A 19,775-nucleotide genomic window follows, 5' to 3' on the forward strand; every position below is an offset into this window, starting at 1 on the left:
ACGAGTTTCCCAACACTTGGTATGCGGAAAAGCTCCGTGGCAGCATACGGCAAAAGCGTCATGCGCCAAAACTGTCAAAAAGCGTTAAGGGAAAATCGGAAAATCCGCAGTCGTCTCCGTCGTTGGCAATGTCGTTGCGTGTGACCTGCTAAATAAATTACAAAATTAACAAATTAAAAACGGCTATCGACACAAATTATCCACAACTTATTGTTCAGCAATTGATAAATTATTCGAATTAGTGAATTAAACAATTGGCAAGTGTGCACAGTTAAGTGAAGGGCCAGATGAAAATCAAGGCGAAGCGATGCACTAAAGTGTTGTGGGCCAAATCAATAGGAAAGCAGTGAAGGAAAAGTCACCAATCGACGGAAAAGCGACCGAGACCACGGCGAGGGTCGAATGCAAATTGCAGTAGACCTCGGTAAGGCTAAGAACACAAGTTGGCCGAGTTAAGCTGGCCAATCGATTCGAGAATCGGGACCATCTTATGAAACAACGGCCCAACCGAACCGGAAAAGTGTGAAACGAAAGGAAAGGAAAAGTGAAAAGTGCTGGGAAAAGTGGAGAGGCTGCAGCGTCGTGTAAACACAGTCGCACAAAATCAATACTCGCGTGTGTCTGGGCCAACGAAAAGCAGGCAGTCAAACATGAACGAGGACTCCAATTCGGTTGGCCAGTAGTAACTGGGTCTAAAGGCAAGTAGTTAAACGGTCCAAAGGTCTAAAAATACGACATTCGAAGCCCTGCTCTGCACTTGACCCACTATGCAATTAGCTCGTTAGAGCCATTAAAGCTTGATGAATGGCCAGGAAATGTGATCGGGAGCTATAATCATCCCCAAAACGGTGGCGTTGCGCACACTTGTTGCACGGGAACCACAATGTGACCCACTTGCATGCATGCCACACACAAATCAAAGACCAATATAATGTGTATCTCTAATATCTTCGATGCAGTGGTGCATTTTTGCTTTAGTGGCTCCCATATTGGCAAGACTTTATTCTCTAAATTGGGTGGTGCGAAGCCAAAACCTTAACCTGAAAAGATCGATATACCGGGTGCTAGTTTAGTGCTCCCCCGATATCGAAGGGGTATATTAGTTTGCACTTCAAGTTAAAAACAGGCATTTAATATGTATTTTATAAAGATGAATTTTAGCAATTAAATATACTGTATATTTAACGGCTAACTTTTGCTACATCAAATAACAAATTTAAGTACTTAAAGTAGGTATCCTTCTAGTAGGCTTATATGTAAATGGTCATCTTAGAAATTGGGCGTTAATATGCACTTGTTATTCACAAATGCAAACAGCTATATTTGTAATAGGTATTCATTAGTCAGTTATTCCCATTCATTTTCACTCGCTTAAAGAATATTCTTAGCAGTGAGTGGCATACATATAAATATAAATAGTTTTGTCTGCTGCTCCGCTCGCTTTTCTGGTCGCCCGCCCTCGCAGCATTTTGACACTTTGCCAAAGTTCAATGCAAAAAATGCCACAATAAATTCAGCCAAACCGAAACCAAAAAATGTGTAAAATGCAGAGCGGCGTGTGAAATGTGAAATGTGGAAACCGAAAGATATGACACCGATGGTTAGCATTCGAAAAGCAGGTCAATCCCCGGGTGCCAAGAAACCATTGACATCAGCAGTAGCCATGACTTGAACTCACCCACCCCATGGAACACCAACACTCACACCCATTGACCTAGAACACTTATTAGAGGTTGTGCGACTCTATTTTTAGAGCCATGTTTTTGATCCACTTATATCTATGCGGTCTATATATACGCCACATATTTATATTGTCATATTGACGTACGCATGTGAGGCTGTTCCGTGGCAACTTAAAGTGTCGCCATAAATTCGAGCAGCACAAATCATATTGATCGAAACTCATGGATTGACCCTCGCCCGTTTGCACCATTAACGCGCCATTAAAGTTGGGAAACCATGTTGGTCGCAGTTCGGGAAAGTGTTAATCTTCGTGCTTTCCATTCTATGGTGAGAAAACTCTGGGGAATTAAAATTGGATACTTTTAAGGGGGAAACTTGCTGGAATTTCTTGAATTTTGAATTCAAATTTGGGAGCTGATCGTGTATATAAATAAATAACACAATATACGGGGGAAGGAAAATAAAAGAAGAAACCATAAAGCAAAAAGAGAATCTTATTCTGATCTATATTACTAACAAAATAATTACATATAATTTATAATTACTTTTAGTGACGGCATTATAATGCTTCGCTACAGGAAGTGAGTGCGAATTGCGGACAGCAGATAGTATAAACTCAGATTTTTTGGCCCACTCCAAGTAAGCTGCAAAGATTATTAGACATTTAAAAAAATTATTGAAATAAATCATTGCAGGTGGGTGGCAAGGCGGAAAAGCGGCAAGATGTGGACGCAGAGAAATGCAGTTGGCAATTGGCTGTTGGTATTAACAGGTAATCCCTTCACTCATCCATCCTCGCACACATCAAACAAGCACTCAGATTCAGTCCGAGAAATAATCATCAAATAATAAAGAACAAAGATCAACACCTAATCGAATTCAGTGATAAACAAATGCCATATATAGGATGGGAACTTTTAGAGAGCGATATATTTATATTACATTTCTAAAAAAAAAAAATGAAGCAAATTAATAGAGATAGTGTAGGGAAAACAATATAACAAAGATTAAATACATTAATAACTAGTTTGATTTCGATTTGATTTAGAAAGTGAATCCCGTTAGGATATTCTCAACTGACAGTTCCATAAACATACACATATGTAAAATATTTTATTATATACACCAAGTAAAAAGAACCGCATAAATGTGAATAAGTTGCTCGGTGAGTTCCAATTAAGTGCAAGCTGATCGATCAAACTGAAATTGTTTAGATGAGGCACCGAGATGATTGATTTTCATTTGTTTAGCTGCTAAGCCATTCACAATTCAATTGAATTTGATTGAAAACATTTTTACATTATTTTTATTTTTCATTTTCCATCGGTAACAAAAAAATATATATAGTTTTTTTGGCATTGGCAAAATTCGCTACCACCGATAATTGTTTTCCAAGTAAGTTTCGTTTTGCGTATGATTTCCCCATTCGATTTGAACAGAATTGCCTTCAGTTTTCGTACTAATCTAAAAAGAAAATAATCCCCTGTAAAAACGTGAAAAGCAATTGTTGCGTTCGATTTGAGTTTGGTTTGGTTTTCATTTCTGGTTTCGTTTCGTACGTGCCGTTGATTGTAAATGCCGTTTTATATCGACTGTAAGCAGCTGTCTGTACTCTATACATTCTATCCACCCATATATATTGCATATTCCTGGTCACATCCAACAACAACACGTATGCGTCTTGATTTGCAGTGAAGTTCACACCAAAATGTAAACGTAATTTGTAAAAAGTCTTTCCTCTTTGCCTTTTACAACACTGTCACCTCGGTAATGGTCATATTTGAGAAGGTGGTGGAGTCGAATGGCATCGGAACCTTGTGTGCGGTGTAAACGTAATTCCCAACGTGTGTAGTTTTGACATTTCACCACCAACTAATACTGTTTTCTCCTCAAACTTACCCAAAGTCAGCTGATAACTCAATGACAGGTACAGTTGTGCTTGCTCGGGAGAATGCGGGATCGAAACAAGCTGAGGGATCAACTGTACCTGTCTGGTGCCCACTTAACCCAAGCCCCTTGATTTTGTATCTTTGGTTTGTGCTCCTTCTACTGCCCACTTCTACTTTGCTCTCTCTCTTCCATTATTTATTTGCAGCCGTTATCGGATTTCTAACTTTCATATGGATTCCGCAGACCTCAGCCGAATGTCAAAGTATGAGTCCATTGCCTTTCCAAACCAGAAACCTTTTGCTTAAACCCATCGATTACCTTTTTGCCAAAATATAAAAAATAAGAGTCATGCATAAGTATATGTACAATCTATTTCTAACTCGAGTCGGTTTATTTCGAGTTCGCCATGAATAAGGAATATTTTTGGATTATCAGTGTTACTCAAGATCTTATCGTTTTCGTATTCAAAGCTCGATCTACCGATAGATTAAGGCTATCTCGTTTATTCCTAAAGCTATGCCACAAATATCCATTCAGTTCTTTGGGGCATCCCCATTACCTATTTCCTAACTCCACTTATCTTTAGTTTGCACTTTTTCTCTAGTTTGTTTGGCACCAAAGCTTTTCGACATCCCTTCTTTGTTTAGTTTTATTTTTGTACTACCCTCTAAAAATTCATTGAATGGGGTTCAAATCTGTGGTAAAGAGCGTTTCGGAACAAAATAGGTCAAATTTAAAACCTAATTAAAAATCTTCTATAGGATCAAAGATCTGAAACAAACTATACCCGGAATAATAAGATTTAAATAATATTTACCTGTGTACGCCTGTATGTGTATGCCTGTATACTTCATGTGCGAGTGCGAGCATGCTTAAAATTACACTTTGCCATAAAATACATTCCCAGTAAATCCGTAGACATACATGTTTATTCTGTTTTGTACATTTTTGTTTGAAATGTAGTTCAGTGAGAAAAAAATGTTTGTTCAACACTTAACCAATTCAAAAAATTCGCAAGAAACCACCTGCTAATTTCGAAAATGGTATCGATAAACGTTTTCTGCCTGCTCTTTGTTTATGTTTGCAATTCTTGGCATGCTTTTGTTTGTTGCACGTTTTGGCATTCCTGTACCCAAACTAACCTAACCTCAAACTAAATCGAAGATCAGCAGAGGAGCGTACTATATTCAGAAGTTGACAATAACAATATATTTTTTCATATAGCGCGATCGATTTACTGCTATGAGTGCGACTCCTGGACTGATGCCCGCTGCAAGGTAGTACACAACAAAGGATGTGGGCTATATGTGAATTAGTCTAATTAATCTATTTATGCAGGATCCTTTCAACTATACAGCCCTGCCAAGGGACCAACCTCCCTTGATGACCTGCAACGGTTGCTGCGTGAAAATGGTGCGGCATCAGAGATCACGTGAGTACTAAGCAGCCCCGACACAACTGTACCACCGGACTTGGGACGTGACTGTACCTAGATGTCTGCCCATTGTCAATTGATTATCCTTTGACTGATTGATTGATCGACACCCTTGTGTGTGCGTTTCGCCGTCTTTTTCTCTCTTCTCTCGCTCTCTCTTTCAGCGTACGAGGTGGTGCGACGCATGTGTACGTCACAGTTACAGATCAATTTATTCATGGTCGATCACGTGTGCATGATGGAAAGTTCAGGCAATGGACATATGTGCTTTTGTGAGGAAGATATGTGCAATTCTAGTAAAAATTTACACACTAATGGTTGCCAGCTGCATCTCATACCCATCGCAGTGGCAGTATCTTGGCTAATGGGTCAATTGCTCAGCAGATAGAAAGTGTTAGGCTCACCCACAGAAATCCACTGAAATCCACATACTCAGAACATACAGAACATACAACACAGCCAGAGAATACCCTACACACTCACTATCTCTCTTCCTATCTATCTAAGCGTATGATTTGTAGATTGATTTGATTTCATTACGATAACAATTACGATTGATTTGTTTTGGAGCACAGTCTGCAAAGGTCGGACTTCGAGTAGCTTCGATCAGCACCAACCGAAGACTCGAAAAACCAATCTACGGAATGTGAATGCATACCAAAGCTTCCAAAGACAGAAGGCTTTCTCTATTTCTCTATCACACACAGTAAACACACCCTAAGCGAGCTTGGGATGCACAGAGTTCTTGAGATGCGAGTTTAATCGAATCGCATCGAAGTCGAATCCGAATCGAATCACAGTACTCGTATTCGGCATTTGAATTGCATGTTGTTGATGCTAAAGCTGAAGCATGTAGCGCTTAAGTAGGAATCGTAGTGGTTATTACATTTTGATTTCGTTGTTACTTACATTTGTAAATGCCCCGACCAGAGGGATAAACCAAAAACCAACGCCAGTAATCGATTCACACTTTAATTCGTTTATAGACATACTTTGAACATTTGTCTAAATCATATGTAAACTTGGAATAACTCGACCCCAGACACACTGTGTATATAGCCAGCCCCAAAAACATCAAAGATCATCCCAAAAGTATTGCAGTTACCAAGTGGAACATTTGCTCATCTTGTTTATTCCAAAGTCGGAGGAAAACTCCATAATGCATAAACGTTACTTTGTTGTTAATACTCTGTATCCTAGATCTTAGCCATTAAGCTGTACTCTCGGTTCTCGCTTGGACCCCAAAACCAACTAAAATCCCACGCATCATATCACGTACCGAAGCAACAATGAGACCGAACTTTGGTGACCTATCGATCTTAGAGTAGAACCTGCCACCAGCACCAAACTGTATAAAGTACCAATCACCCTGGTCCCTTTGGTTTATGTTAACAAGTGATAATTAGATTGTAAGTAGAAGACCTAGTTCCCAATTCCGATCCCAAGCCCTAGACCCGTAAAGAACCCGTACCCCTCATTATGAAATTGAAATTGAATCAATTCTCATTCATGCTAGTGATAGTTTTAAATCGAATCGAATCGGAATCATAGCTTATATAGTTTATTATTTAAATTTTTGGAATTTGACTTAATATTATGAATGAATAGTTATGATTATCATCTCGACTAGAGTATTCGACTTGAAGTTTTGTATTCTAAGCGTAAACCTTTTCATTTGTATAATTGAAGATTGGCTAATAAACAACCATTTTTACCATACGTATATTTCTAGCAAAATTTACTCTCAACCGTTGCTGTTACTTTTTAGCTTAAATTTGCTTTATCTACTTGCTACTCACTTAACCAACTTTTCAACAATCGTGCACTTTTGCCCACGCATTTGTACAATACTTAACCTAGACTTGGCTTTAGTTTAAAAATGCTTACCAAAACTAACTAAAAAAACAATAGAAAATCCGTATCCGTCCAACAGGGAAGCATGAGAACTAAATTCGTTGCTTGGGCACAGGTAAGTCACAAGCCAAGAAAAAAACATACAAAAATTACAAAAGTCAAGTACAGTTGCGCACCGTTTTCTTAGTTCGATCTTGCCTCGCTCGTAGATGGATGGGATATCGGATTCTAGCCGGCCTATCTTGGTGGTTCACAAACACACTTTCACTCCTTCCCCGATCCAGCACCCTCCTGCCTCCCTCCCGCTCCAGAAACCCCAAAACACTTAGCAAAATTCCCTATGCAATGTTTACACCAATCGTTTTTAGTTTTATTTGTATTATTTCTTGCTTTCCTGGTATGTTGGTTTGTTCGATTACAGATAAACTTATATATTTTAACCACAAATATCTTAACGATTTTGGTTTGTGAATGTTGACAATATTCTTATAACCAGTATTTGATTGATTGATTGACGGTTAATGCGTTCGAAAGTTTAAACAAAAAACATAAATCGAAAAAGGCAATGAACTTAAAAAGAAACACACACGGATTTTGTAGTGCAAAAATAACATATTTTAATTTAGTACTTTTTGTAGTTCAAACATCTATCTCAGCGCCAACATACTCTATATTTCTCTTTCTCTATATCTCCTCTATCTCTCTGTATATCTTTCTATCTGTTCAATTATCTTCCACTCTTATAACAACTAACTTTGATCTTAAGAATATTTTTACTAACTTTCTTCCAAAACAGAAACCACATAGAACTCTTTCACTAGAGCAACACCTGTAGCATATACTAAACAAATCTATAAGAGTACACAAAATCACAGATACACTCACTGAATGTTAGCGAAATATATACAGAAAAGACGATACAGTTACAAAATTAGCTATGCACTTAGAGAAACACACAACAAACGACTCATGAATATACTATAAACCAATGGTGAATTTTTACTACTTGTAGGCGCGTTTTTGAACCATAATATTAAATCCGTTTGAAAAGCCCGATAATGCTGGGCCTTAGCTTCACATCCATAGATTCCTCACAATACAAAAAGCACTAAATTAATATCAAAGATCTTACCAATATAGCGAAATGCTAACATTATGGATTATTGGTATTGGTTGATGAATATTGCAAGGAAATGAGAAAAACCAAAGAGACACAAAAAGCCCTCAGAACCAACTCTCTAGAAGAATCAGCAGTCGCTTTTATGTTTTAATTTGAGTTATGGTTTAGTTTTTGGTTACGATTATCCATCATGAAAATAGCAGATAATTCAGATTTTAAATTGACTTTACACCTCAGCTCACCACGCACACATCTAAATTGTACTTCCCGCCACTCACCTCAAGTCGCCATTTCACCCACTCACCACAACTCACCACACCAAGTGGCGCATGCGCAGGAATCTCTCGAAAGGCTTGGAAATATTAATTCTGGAACATGCTGTAATTATAATGAAGAGCCCTCCCCCTGCGCACGCCACTCTTTTCCACCACCAACAAGGTTGCGCAGCCGCGACAGAGAGACATGCCTTCGCTCTCTCGCGGCTGCGCCACGCCCACCACCCACAGCCACCCACGAAAATGGTGCTTTTTCACATACGACACCACTGTCTGACTATATTTTTCATCATGTACGCCATCGCAATCCATGCCACAGTGGTCGCAATGCCGCGACATCCGCTCCACAAGTGCCACCAAATACTATTTTATTTGTGTATTTATTTTCTCCGAAAATGAATTCTCTTGCACTTTGTGGGCGGCAGGCGCGCGTGCATTGCCGAGCATCTGAAACGTCGAGGGTAGAGATGAAAATATCGGGCGCCGCCTGTCACCGGCGAGTATTACCCAATATAAATCGCTTTTGGCCACAGGCGGTCGCCGCCCCAACTGTAATTGTGAACGTCCGTGCGGCCATTGCCCAAAAATGATTACGTAATACGATCGAACGAACCGAATGAATGAGCAGCCAAAGAACTAAGGATACGAAAGCAGCTGAAAAACCGTTGGAGGATCGGCGCGGGATCTTGGCAAATCGAGCTTCTTCTGCTTGGGGCTTTTCAAGAATAAGGCTTTGAGGCTTTCTTTTTACTAAGCAGGTGCTTCCAACTCGCTTTGCTGGACAAATACCCGACATAAGTTACCATTCAAAATCGCTTGGCCAAATCAGCATTACACCCACAAATTGTTAAGGACTAGCGAGTATATATTTTAATTGTATTCGAATATGAATTGAGCAAACTTTAAGTCAACGAGCACCTTTAAAACTATCAAGACATTGTAACCAGCAAATAAACAAAGTTAAGCAAAACAGCGAGTACGAAAAGCCTTGTAAGAGATTATAATAAAACAAAAGCATTTAAAGGAAGTTACAGAGTGGAGATATTATTATTTGTATGCTGTATGCACAAGTTTAATTTAAAGTAGCCAAATAAAATTCGAAGCCATCCAGCACAAAAATAAAACAAAAATTGTTTTACTCATTTAATAACTATAAATATAATGTCGGCTGTCCAGCAAACAAATTGTAAATACAAATTTGAATTAACAATTTTTTAAATTCCGAATGTTAAAACCTACGCGTTAGCACATCTCTGCCTATGGCGCAAATGTGAGTGTTTCCGATAGCCCGCACGAAATGCACTAGCGCATGAGCACTCCGAATTATTTGCCCACCACTAGCTGGGCACCTGGTGAATGGGGCTGCGTAAATTAACAACAAAATAAATAAATGCAGCTGGGCCCCGGCTATCCAAATGTATGCATGCGACCCCTCACAAAATTCCACAGATTTAGCTGAAAACCGCACTCAAAACGGTTAACTATTTCGCCTGGAGGCCTAGCCAAAATAATTTCGCCAGTGTGGCGACGATTTCGTTCGACTCCGACAACTCCGAATTTTCATTCGTAATGGCCGCCCATAAGTAAAAACGTGTCCCGCTGCTGAAGAACGATTTTACGCGTTTGCGCTAAGCCAATTGCTTGAATTTAGCTGTAAACGGTGCGGCAGTGGTAAATACGCTGAAAACCACATCATTTAATCATATAAGAGGCCCCAACGCCCGGCAAAGAGTGTGAAAAAAGTGCGTGAAAAAATCTAAATCGATTTTTTTGTTTGGGAAAAAAAAAATCATGCAGCGTTGGGCATAGTGCGCGAAGAGCTCGCCAGGGGGCGCTGACAAACGTTCGGAGTGTCATCGGAATAAGAGGCCGGCTATTTAGCGCTGCCAACGCCGATTAATCGATAACGGCAGCGGTTTTAAAATATATATTTTGAAAGGAAAACTAAACGTTAAAGCCATTTAAAAATTCTAGCAGTGAATATTTAATTTTTGGCAATATATGACAGGGCCCTGCAGTGAAATTGCGGCAAATTAATCGGCGACCGCTCATCGTTATCGCCGCCGACGGCGCAAATAAATCGCGGCCCCGCAGTCCGCGGCGTCGTCGGTGTTCGGCTCTCTGGCCGCCATTATTGCTTTCCAGCGAAACCACGCTATACGCAAAATCGGGTTTATATGTGTAAATTTTTCGGGCGATTTATCAACCAGATTGCGCTCGCTGATGCATGAAAAGTGCGGTAAAGTGTGTAAAAAATTAGCGCTGGCCCAGAAAAACATACGCACTCGATGGCTGATTACTAATTAACTAGATAAAAGCAAAAAACAAAACCCACATGAGGCGGAGTTTGATTGCGTTTTTTTTCTCACTTAACAGAGTTCTGTACAAACAAAATGTTAGCTAACAGGGCTCTGCACAGTGAAATATCTCGCGGAAAAGGCAGTATTAAATTCGCCGCGTTTGTTTGAGATGTGTGTTTGCGCGCGTGTGTTTGTTTATGCCGCCTTTTTCTTCGTCTCGGCTTTCTATGATTTTGCATTTTATCGCATTTAAATAAAAGAAAAAAAACCATGACTCATGGTGATCGTGTTATTGTGCGTGTTAATATTAATTTAATGCAAAAGCAAAGAAATATACAAATATATGTGCATTTGTGAGTTTTTTCCCGCGCGCGCCGCCCTTACATTTCAATGTATGCATGTGTGTGTGTGAGTTGTTTACTTACTAGTTTTTGTTGTTGTTCTCAATTCTAGATTTTTTATCAGCCAACCGATAACACGACAGCCAAGGCGAAATAATAATAAATAATAACAAGAAGGGGAAGACAACAAATAACCAAAAAGAAAGAAGAACCCAATTTTGATTTAGCCTAAAACGATGATGAACTGAAATGTGCAAATTTGATGAACGTAATTATGCCAATTCACACAGAACCTTCGATTTCAACGTGAAAAATGTCGTCGACACATTTGCTGCATTCACTGTCACTGTTGTTGCTACCATTGCGTTGTCGTCGTAATTGCCACCAGATCGTTTCCTTGGCCATTATCCTGCTGTCGGCGCTGTCAGCCAAAGCTCCCGAGGATCAAGGAGGACGACAGGCGAGGGAGGCGGAGGAGGAGGACGAGCGGCAGGCGGACCGCCGGGAGAGTGTCCAGGGGGAGGAGGAGGACACGCCCTACATAGTCGCCAATCCACACTCAATCCTCACCAGCAGTAGCACTACGTCTTCGGCCAGGGCAACGGGCACAGGGGCTGCGTTAACCAGCTGGCAGAGCAGCCACAGCCACCGCAGCCCCGGTGCTCAAGATCGGGATCGGTGTCAGGAACAGGAACAGGCTCAGAAGCAGCAGCACCTGTTCTATCCCAGCAAGCGCCATCTCCAGCTAACATATACAGCCCCCTCGACAGCGAGTAGAGGAGCCAACACAACGCCGGACACGCATCGGAGTAGATCCTCCAGAATCCAAACTAGCAGTTGCAGCACTAGTCCTGCCCACTGCAGTTGGAACGCCGGAGCAATCGTAGCCTCCATAGCATCCATAGCCACCTAAGCAGCCGATTCCACTAGGCAAACTCTCAAATCAGCCACAGCAACAGCAAATAGAAACGTTCCACACACCACAACAACCCAATCCAAAACCACCCACAACCAAAACCCAAACAAAAGCCAGCAAGATGTCCAAGCTGTCGTTCAGAGCCCGCCATTTGGATCCGTCCAAGCAGATGCCCATCTACTTGGCGGAGGAGCTGCCCGACCTGCCCGAGTACTCAGCCATCAACCGGGCAGTGCCTCAAATGCCCAGTGGCATGGAGAAGGAGGAGGAGTCGGTAAGAAGTTTCTCAGTGATCCTTAACTTTTGATGAAACTAATTTTGTCCCTTACCCTTGTAGGAGCACCACTTGCAGCGAGCGATATGCACGGGTCTGATCATCCCTACGCCCGAGGTGCTGCAGACGGATCAGCCCTTCTACGATGCCTACTATCCGCCGGACTACAAGATGCCCCGCCAAATGATCCACATGCAACGTAAGCAAAAAGCAACTAGTAGAGCAGAGTAATTCAATCTGTTTTGAGGGCTTAGAATATTTTTAAATTCCCTATCAATATTGAATGATATTCAATAACTAATGTAGTTTAGTGCAACTGTTGGACCAACTAATTTACAATTGCTTAACCCTCAGCTCTTGGGCTGGATACCGAGGTCCCTGACTATGACATGGACAGTGCCGATGAGGACTGGCTCAGTCAGCAGCAGCGCCTGGAGCTCACCGAACTCAAGTTCGAGCAGATGATGGACCGACTGGAGAAGAGCTCCGGCCAAACGGTGGTCACGCTAAACGAGGCCAAGTCGCTGCTTAACCAGGACGACGAGACCAGCATATCCGTCTACGATTACTGGCTGAACAAACGCCTCAAGATGGTAATATAAAACCTTAGCTTGGCTATTCGCTGCGGCGATATACTAAATCAACTATCATATTCATTCTCCAGCAACACCCGCTGATCCTCACTGTGAAAACTGAGAGTCGACCAGGCGCCAGCTCCAACAATCCGTACTTGGCTTTTCGTCGTCGCACCGAGAAAATGCAAACGCGCAAAAATCGAAAGAACGACGAGGCCTCCTACGAAAAGATGCTCAAGCTGCGGTAAGAATCGAGTGAAGTTTGCCTAATGTCGGTTGAGAAATTTGTCAATGCTGGCTAATCGGGCTACACTGCAACCCAGAACGTGCAAATTTACTGATTCATCCCAAACCCTTTTATTGAAAGCAATCCAACATTTTCTCTCTCTGTATCATATAAATTCCATTTCTGTCCGATAAAAATGCAGTTCTTTTATGCTTATGATATTCTTAACGAGGAATTTTCCCATATACAACATTTTGTTTATAAAATGCCAGGTAGTTTTCGTTAGCCAGCATATTTTATTGCCCAGCTTTTCATACCTGAACCTAACTAATCCGTTCTTTCCCTGTACCCTAGACGTGACCTGCAGCGCGCCACCACTATACTGGAGATGGTGAGGCGACGCGAGGAGACGAAGCGCGATCATCTCAAGATGACGGTAAACATCTTCGAGAAGCGCGTTGAGATGCGCGACTTCAACGGTGCTGTCTACTCCGAGCTGAATTCTCAGTACAAGAACACAAGGTGCGTTTTCGGACACCTTTTACTTATGCAGAAAGGTACTGAAATACTCCTTGTTTATTTGCAGACCCGCGTATAATCCATTGTATACGAATCAATACTCACAAGGGGCGGCGGCGGTGGGAACGGCTGGTGCCATTCTAGCCGCCCTGCCCACGGGTCTGCTGCCGGGCGGTGCTGGAGCGGCAGGCAATGCGAATGTCTTTGGCTCAGCGTCGCAGTACCTGAACTCGTCGAATCTGACAATGGGTAAGGGTGGGATTACATCTAGTATTTAATTGCAGATGTCCTAATCACACTGCGTTAAATCGCCCAGGGAATATTTAGTCAAAAATTAAATTTTCATGGAATAATTAACAATGTCTGCTTGATTAACTTATTTGGTCATTTTGGTATTCATATGCCTTTTAAAAATAGATAATCATTGATTTTTAATTTCATTTACATCGTGTTATCTTCTTTCTTAATTTAAATATTAAATATTTTGTTTAGCTCATATCTGTGTACATTTGTCCACCTGTTTCCTAAAGAAAACATTATTTTTGTCACACACTGTTTAACCGAATTTTCAATTGCTCTTCTAGATGCCATCAGTGGCAGTGGGAATGGGAACAGCAGTCGCAAGGAGAAGCGTCCTTACAAGAAGCGCAAGCACAAATTGCCCCGCGACAAGCAGCAGCACCAGCAGCAGCAACCGCAGCAGCACCAGCAACAACAGTATTTGCCGGCGTCTGGTGGCGCCGGAGTCTCGCCCGCGCACCACCTGCCCCACCATCTGCACCACCTCAGCAGGCAGCAGAGTGCCTCGCCGGCAGCCAACGACTCGATTGCGGACAGCGAGGAGGAGGACTACTTTGGCGCCGGTGCCCAGAATGGCAACAAGCTGGGCTCCGAGAGCGAAGAGGAGACGCCGTTTGCATTTAGGCGCAGATCAAGCTGTGTTTACCTACCGGTAAGTGTTTTGATCCCGTGCTTGGATCCAAAAAATACGCAGACTTTAATTGCTTTCATTTGCACAACAGACTCGACAACGAGATGGTCGCTATCCGTGGGACTCAGCCGACGAGGAGATGGCGCCCAGTGGTGCTTGCTCGGATGCTAAGTACCGTTACACACTGACCTCCCTCAATTATCCCAGGTTTGTTGCCATTCTCTTTGGCCAATGTAAATGCCCATACTCACTCCAAATCGGGCTAATTTTACAGACCACGCTGCATTGGCTTCGCACGTCGTCGATTGGGTCGTGGCGGTCGCATCCTGCTGGACCGGGCCACAACGAATTTCGACGACTTTTGGTCGCAGCTTGACTACACGGTGATGGAAACCGTGGCGGTCAAAAAATGTAGCGATAAAATGAAGCAAGGGGATCCCGATCAGCTGTGCAAGCCCAGTTCGCCGCCCACGGTGGTGGATCTGGTTCCCACTGGAAAGCCCGTCGATGGTGAGCATCCTGTTCCTGATCTGATAAAGGAGGAGGCGCCAAGCGATACAGAGAAGCCTGCTGCTGCGACGGAATCTGGGCGGGAGAGCAAAGAACGGGAGCTTGAGGAGAAATATGAGAACGATGTAGATGATGAATTCGTAGCCAGTGACGATGAGAATGTGTCACGGCTTGGAATCTACAGCTCAGCGGTTACGTTACCCCAAAGTTGTGCTGATCTTCGCCAGAAACGTCGCCGCCTGCGTCGCAAGAAGCAACAGTTGCGAGAACTTAATGCCGCAAAGCGTCTAAAGAGGTCTTCGGAAGCGATGGCAACCGCTGAAGATGTTCAACTGGAGGACGAGGACATTAAACCAGATCTGCGTCCATTACCCAGGGCCTACCTTCAGCGTTTGGCATTGGTTTTGGGACAAAAACTAAAGGTGGAAGAGGATAAGAACACGGAAGTTTCTGAGAATATGGCGCCAGAGTTGCTGGAAATGAATGATCCGGAGCCGCTGCAGCCCCCGCGAGCCAATCATCAGCAACACCACCGTTCCAACCACAACAACAACAACAATACCGTGTTGAACAACAACAATAGTAGTAGTAGTAACGTTATGAATAAGGATGTTAGCATTAGCGAAAAAATCAATGTGATAAAGCAGGAGGAGGAGGAGCTCGTCGGCGGCGAAAGCGAGGATCAACCGGTAGCCTCCACCTCGGCGGCAGCGGCCGCCGCTCGTGCCGCTGAAGCAGCCGCTGCAGCGGAGGCAGCCGCATCGACGGGCACGCTTGCGGCACCGAATCCGGGACCATCGCTGGAGGAGGTGGCGAAGACGATAAAGCGCGAGATGATCGATGCCGACGACTCCAACGAGCCCCTGAGCAGCATTCGTACAGCAGCTGTCCTGCTGTCCGCGCAGACCTCCGTCTCCGAACTCATGGACGATGAAGCGGAGGACGATGTCAATCTCGCCCAGCTGAGCAGTATCATCCGGCATACGGCGGTCAAGAAGGAACTGGAGGCTCAGCAGCACCAGCAACAGGTACAGCATGAACAGATGCAGGCCGCCAGGAAGATGGAAGAGGATGAAGCTGCTCCCTGTCTGAACCAGCTGCCGGACGTGATTCGCTTGCGAAATATCCGCAACAGCCAAGTGCATGCGAGGCCGAAGGACCTGTTTGTACAAGCTCCTGTTGACGAAGAATTCAATGCAGACTACATGGGTGGACTGTCGCCCACTTCCAGCCAGCGTCTAGACATCTGCAATGAACTGCTTTCGGAGATCCGGCGCGATTGGCTTCACTTCCGGCCCAAAACTCCCACAGATGAGCTGTCCGATAGCCAAGATTGCGAAGTGGGTAAGACGTGTGATAGTCACGCTGTCGACTGGACGCAGGACACGCCCATAAGTGTGGAACTAAATCGCTTAGGAAAGCGAGAAGCAGAGGAAAGTGATTCTAGCTCGTACTTCTTGAGCAGTGGCTTTAAATACAGGGATCTCGAGTCAGATGCCCAATTGCTGCAAACGGTCCAAGCTCAGGACTACGCTCGCGGCAGCAGCAAGAGTCCAAACTGCTCTGGGTCAGGTTCAGGATCTGCGCTAGAGTTTAACCTCAGTGGTGGTGACTCCCTAAACGATATCAACAACCTGTTGGGCGATGACGACGACGACAACCACGAGCATATGCTAGACAACATCCTGCAGGAGTGCGTCATGGATGACCCCAAGGCATTGAACCAAGCTACTAGTTTTTGGAACGGTATCCTAGATGGCGAGGCAGCCGTGGACGAAGTGGAAATTGACGATCAGCTGTTGGATTGTATAGACGAGAAGAAACCCAAGGGTGCAGCCGATTCATCGAAGCGCGCGGGTCGCAACCGCAAGGCAAGATTGATCCAAGCTTCAGTGGGTAGCTCCGCCTTTACTGTGTGTCCCACGGCGGAGACTCTGAAGGAACGAGAACTTTTCTTCAGTCAAGCTCCTCCTGTTGGAGTCCCTCCCAAAGAGGAACCGCCAGCAGAAGTTGAACAGCCGGAAGTTGTGACCAAGGAAACAGCGAACTTGCCTGTGAAGGTTGAGGCGGTTGAGAAACCCCAGTCCGAGGTTGTTCCCGTTGTCCCACAGCCGCAACAGCTTCCGCCGCAGGCTATTACATTGCCCACGACGCAGCTGATCAACATACCCGCCCAGATAAGCACGCAAAAGCAGCAGCAGCAGCCACAGGTGACGCAATTGCTCAATCAGTTTGCCAACGCTGGTCCGCAGATCATCGCCCGCACAGAATACGGCGGAGGAGCAGCTGTGGGCGATATAGTGACCATAACCCCGCACACGGGTAGCAGTCCACTCCCCACTCTCACCGCCCAGCAACAACTGCAGCATCAATTGGCACAAGCTCAACTCCGAAATGTGACCGTCCAGCAGCGACAGGCGACACCTCAAAACCCCAATCAAAATCAGAATCCCCAGCAGCAGTTACTCTTCCAAATGCAGCGGGATCCCTCGCGCTCCCTGACGCCTCTACAAGCTGCCGGCGCTGGCGCCACTGGCAACCATTTGATCTACACAACAAGCTGCGGCGAGATTGTCACAGCAGGAGCTGCAGCTTCTGCCTCTCAGAAGGTCACATATGCCATCCAGAAAGCCGGAGTCTCAAGTGGAGGAGCAACCACCGCTTCCATTGGACCCAACACAGTCATCACGCTGTCCAATGTAAAGGTGCAGAACGATGATATCTCCTCTGGTGGTAGTGGCAACTCAGGATCCAGTGTGAACATTATCAACACGGCCAGTGGTCAGCAGTTAGCCGTGCACAGCATTGCCGGTATGCAACAGCAGGGCCAACAACAGGTGCAACAGGTGACCACCAGTACGCCTTTGCTTGTCGCCACACCCACTCGCAACAATGTGCAGCAGCAACAGCAGCAGTTGGTGCAGCAGCAACCGATTGTTTGGCGCCAGGTGAGCGGAACGAACACGGCGGTGGCCACCACAGCAGTGCTCTCTACCACGGTGGACTCCTCGCCGAAGGCGGTAACCAACCAGATCCTCTGGACCAGCCGGGCCACCCAGAAAAGGCAGCTCAACGGGCCAGAGAACACAGGTAAGAGATGGTTTCCAAAAATCGCGATGCGCTTTTTAGATTTTTTAAAAACATATTCTGCTTTTGATTGTCATTTTGTAGTCCGATTTGTTTGTTGTCCGATTTCTTTCTATTCTAAGGGGATTTCCTTTATAAATTCGCAGGGATTCCATTCACTATTGCATTAATAAACTTTTCACTATTGCATTAATAAACTTTTTCGCTAAACTCCTATTTTGACGTTTAGATTCCTTTTTGTTATAATACTCATAATTAATTTATATTGCAGACATCAACAAACTTCTTCTCAATCGGAAGTTGCCGCGCAAACAGCAGATACAACAGCACCAACAAATTCAACTTACCAAGCAGCAGCTTCAACAATTGGTGCAGCATGAGGAATTGGATGACTTGGTGGCCACATCAACGGGCAACAGTGGCGATCAGATGGAAACCGGCGACGGCCTGCAGCAACAACAGCAACAGCAGCAGCTGCAGAAGCTCAGCAAGGTGATCAAGGTGTCACAGTTTCCACTGCTCGTGGATGTAAGTCTGCAGCAGCAGCAGTCGGTGTCTGGCCAAGCTCAGCAGCAGCAATTAAAGCCCAACTCTGCGGCGGCGATTGCAGCTAATCACAACTACAGCCTGCACCCTGCTTCAACGGCGATTATCACCGCCCAGGCGACACCCCAGCAGGCCAACAAGATCTTCCTGACCAGCAGCAACAGTGGTGGAGGCGGATCCGCTGGTAACTTTACCATCGCCACTGCCAGCGAACTGCAGGCGGCGGCAGCCGGCCAAAAGCTTCACTACAAGGAGCTGCCTAACTCCAATCTCAAGCTGAACTTTGTGAGCAGTGCGGGGACGGGTGAGCAAACGCAGCAGGTGGGCGCCACAACAGTGCTGCTGAACAAATCCCAACAGCAGCAGCAACAACAGCAGCATCAGAAGCTGAAAACGTTGGCCACTACGGGAAATTCGCAAACTGGCCAGGGCGACAAGCGTGTGCTGTACACCAGTCTGCTGAATGTGAAACCGCTGCAAAAGAACAACAGTGGTCAGATGCAGATGCAACTGGGACCGGGAGGATTGCAGCAGGTGCTCCGTGGACGACTCAACAATTCGGCGATCATTACTAGAACGCTGCCGCTGGGCACCACTGTTAACAGTACCGGCGGTGCTGTAGGTCCTACCACCACGACTATTAGGCAGTTGGTTACCACGAATGCGAACAACGTGAGCAGCCAAGATGGCAACTTACTGAATGCAAAGGAAGTGGGGAAAGCCCTGACAGTGGAGCAGGTGATAGCCAGCGCAAACAACGGAGGAGTTGTACTGCCCACGAGCAACAACAATAATAACAACAACGGCAGTGGAGCTGGCGGAAATGGAGGGCCTTTGAACAGCGGTGTCAATGCCACGGGAGCTGGCGGAGGAGGATCTACAGGCGCGGGTGTTGGGGGAGCTGGTGTGACGTCCACCATCAACAGATGAGACGCGGATGGCAGCGGCAGCAACAGCTAACATCGAGCACAACCCTTGCAAGGGCCCAACGGACCTCTGCTCAGTTTGGCATCAACGCAAACGGAGGCGGAAACCCAGGCGGTGGCCATATCCCTGCCTTTGGCGGACGCCCAAGTGGCCTTGGGCCAGCTCCTGCAGCAGCATCACTGCAGCTGCACCGTTTGTTTGGTGAACAAGAGCGAGCTGGTCTAAAGCCAATCAGTTAGTATGTTTTTCAGATGTTCATACGCATACACAAAACCCGCGCACTCCCAGGAATCCCTCCAACTTGTTGGTGTGAATAAAATACGATTTTCTGAAAAGCTAATTCAGAAGCGAAATGTAAACATCAGA

General features: G+C 44.8%; 2 protein-coding genes across 4 annotated transcripts; both read left to right on the top strand.

Annotated features, from left to right (window-relative positions):
- Positions 1 to 83: 83 nt before the first annotated feature.
- Positions 84 to 9,288, top strand: LOC6734007 (protein quiver). Of its 3 annotated transcripts, none has more exons than XM_016167840.3 (7): positions 84 to 698; positions 2,235 to 2,322; positions 2,379 to 2,455; positions 3,031 to 3,078; positions 4,798 to 4,850; positions 4,912 to 5,005; positions 5,173 to 9,288. In XM_016167840.3, the coding sequence occupies exons 3-7, from the start codon at positions 2,407 to 2,409 to the stop codon at positions 5,394 to 5,396; spliced, it is 468 nt and encodes a 155-aa protein (XP_016027037.1). In that variant the 5' UTR covers positions 84 to 698; positions 2,235 to 2,322; positions 2,379 to 2,406; the 3' UTR covers positions 5,397 to 9,288. The 3 variants fall into 3 exon arrangements, with proteins under 3 accessions (XP_016027037.1, XP_016027036.1, XP_016027035.1); XM_016167839.3 differs by lacking the exon at positions 3,031 to 3,078 and adding an exon at positions 3,779 to 3,835 and having other exon boundaries at positions 86 to 698; XM_016167838.3 differs by lacking the exon at positions 3,031 to 3,078 and adding an exon at positions 3,779 to 3,835 and having other exon boundaries at positions 86 to 424.
- A 482-nt stretch (positions 9,289 to 9,770) lies between these two features.
- Positions 9,771 to 19,556, top strand: LOC6734009. The gene is made up of 11 exons (XM_002081014.4): positions 9,771 to 9,999; positions 11,011 to 12,088; positions 12,152 to 12,287; positions 12,443 to 12,681; positions 12,753 to 12,907; positions 13,244 to 13,411; positions 13,476 to 13,657; positions 13,993 to 14,360; positions 14,431 to 14,546; positions 14,614 to 17,939; positions 18,208 to 19,556. The coding sequence occupies exons 2-11, from the start codon at positions 11,936 to 11,938 to the stop codon at positions 19,410 to 19,412; spliced, it is 6,048 nt and encodes a 2,015-aa protein (XP_002081050.3). The 5' UTR covers positions 9,771 to 9,999; positions 11,011 to 11,935; the 3' UTR covers positions 19,413 to 19,556.
- The last annotated feature ends 219 nt before the right edge of the window (positions 19,557 to 19,775 follow it).

Source organism: Drosophila simulans, chromosome 2R, assembly GCF_016746395.2.
Source record: "Drosophila simulans strain w501 chromosome 2R, Prin_Dsim_3.1, whole genome shotgun sequence".
Lineage (NCBI taxonomy): Eukaryota > Metazoa > Arthropoda > Insecta > Diptera > Drosophilidae > Drosophila > Drosophila simulans.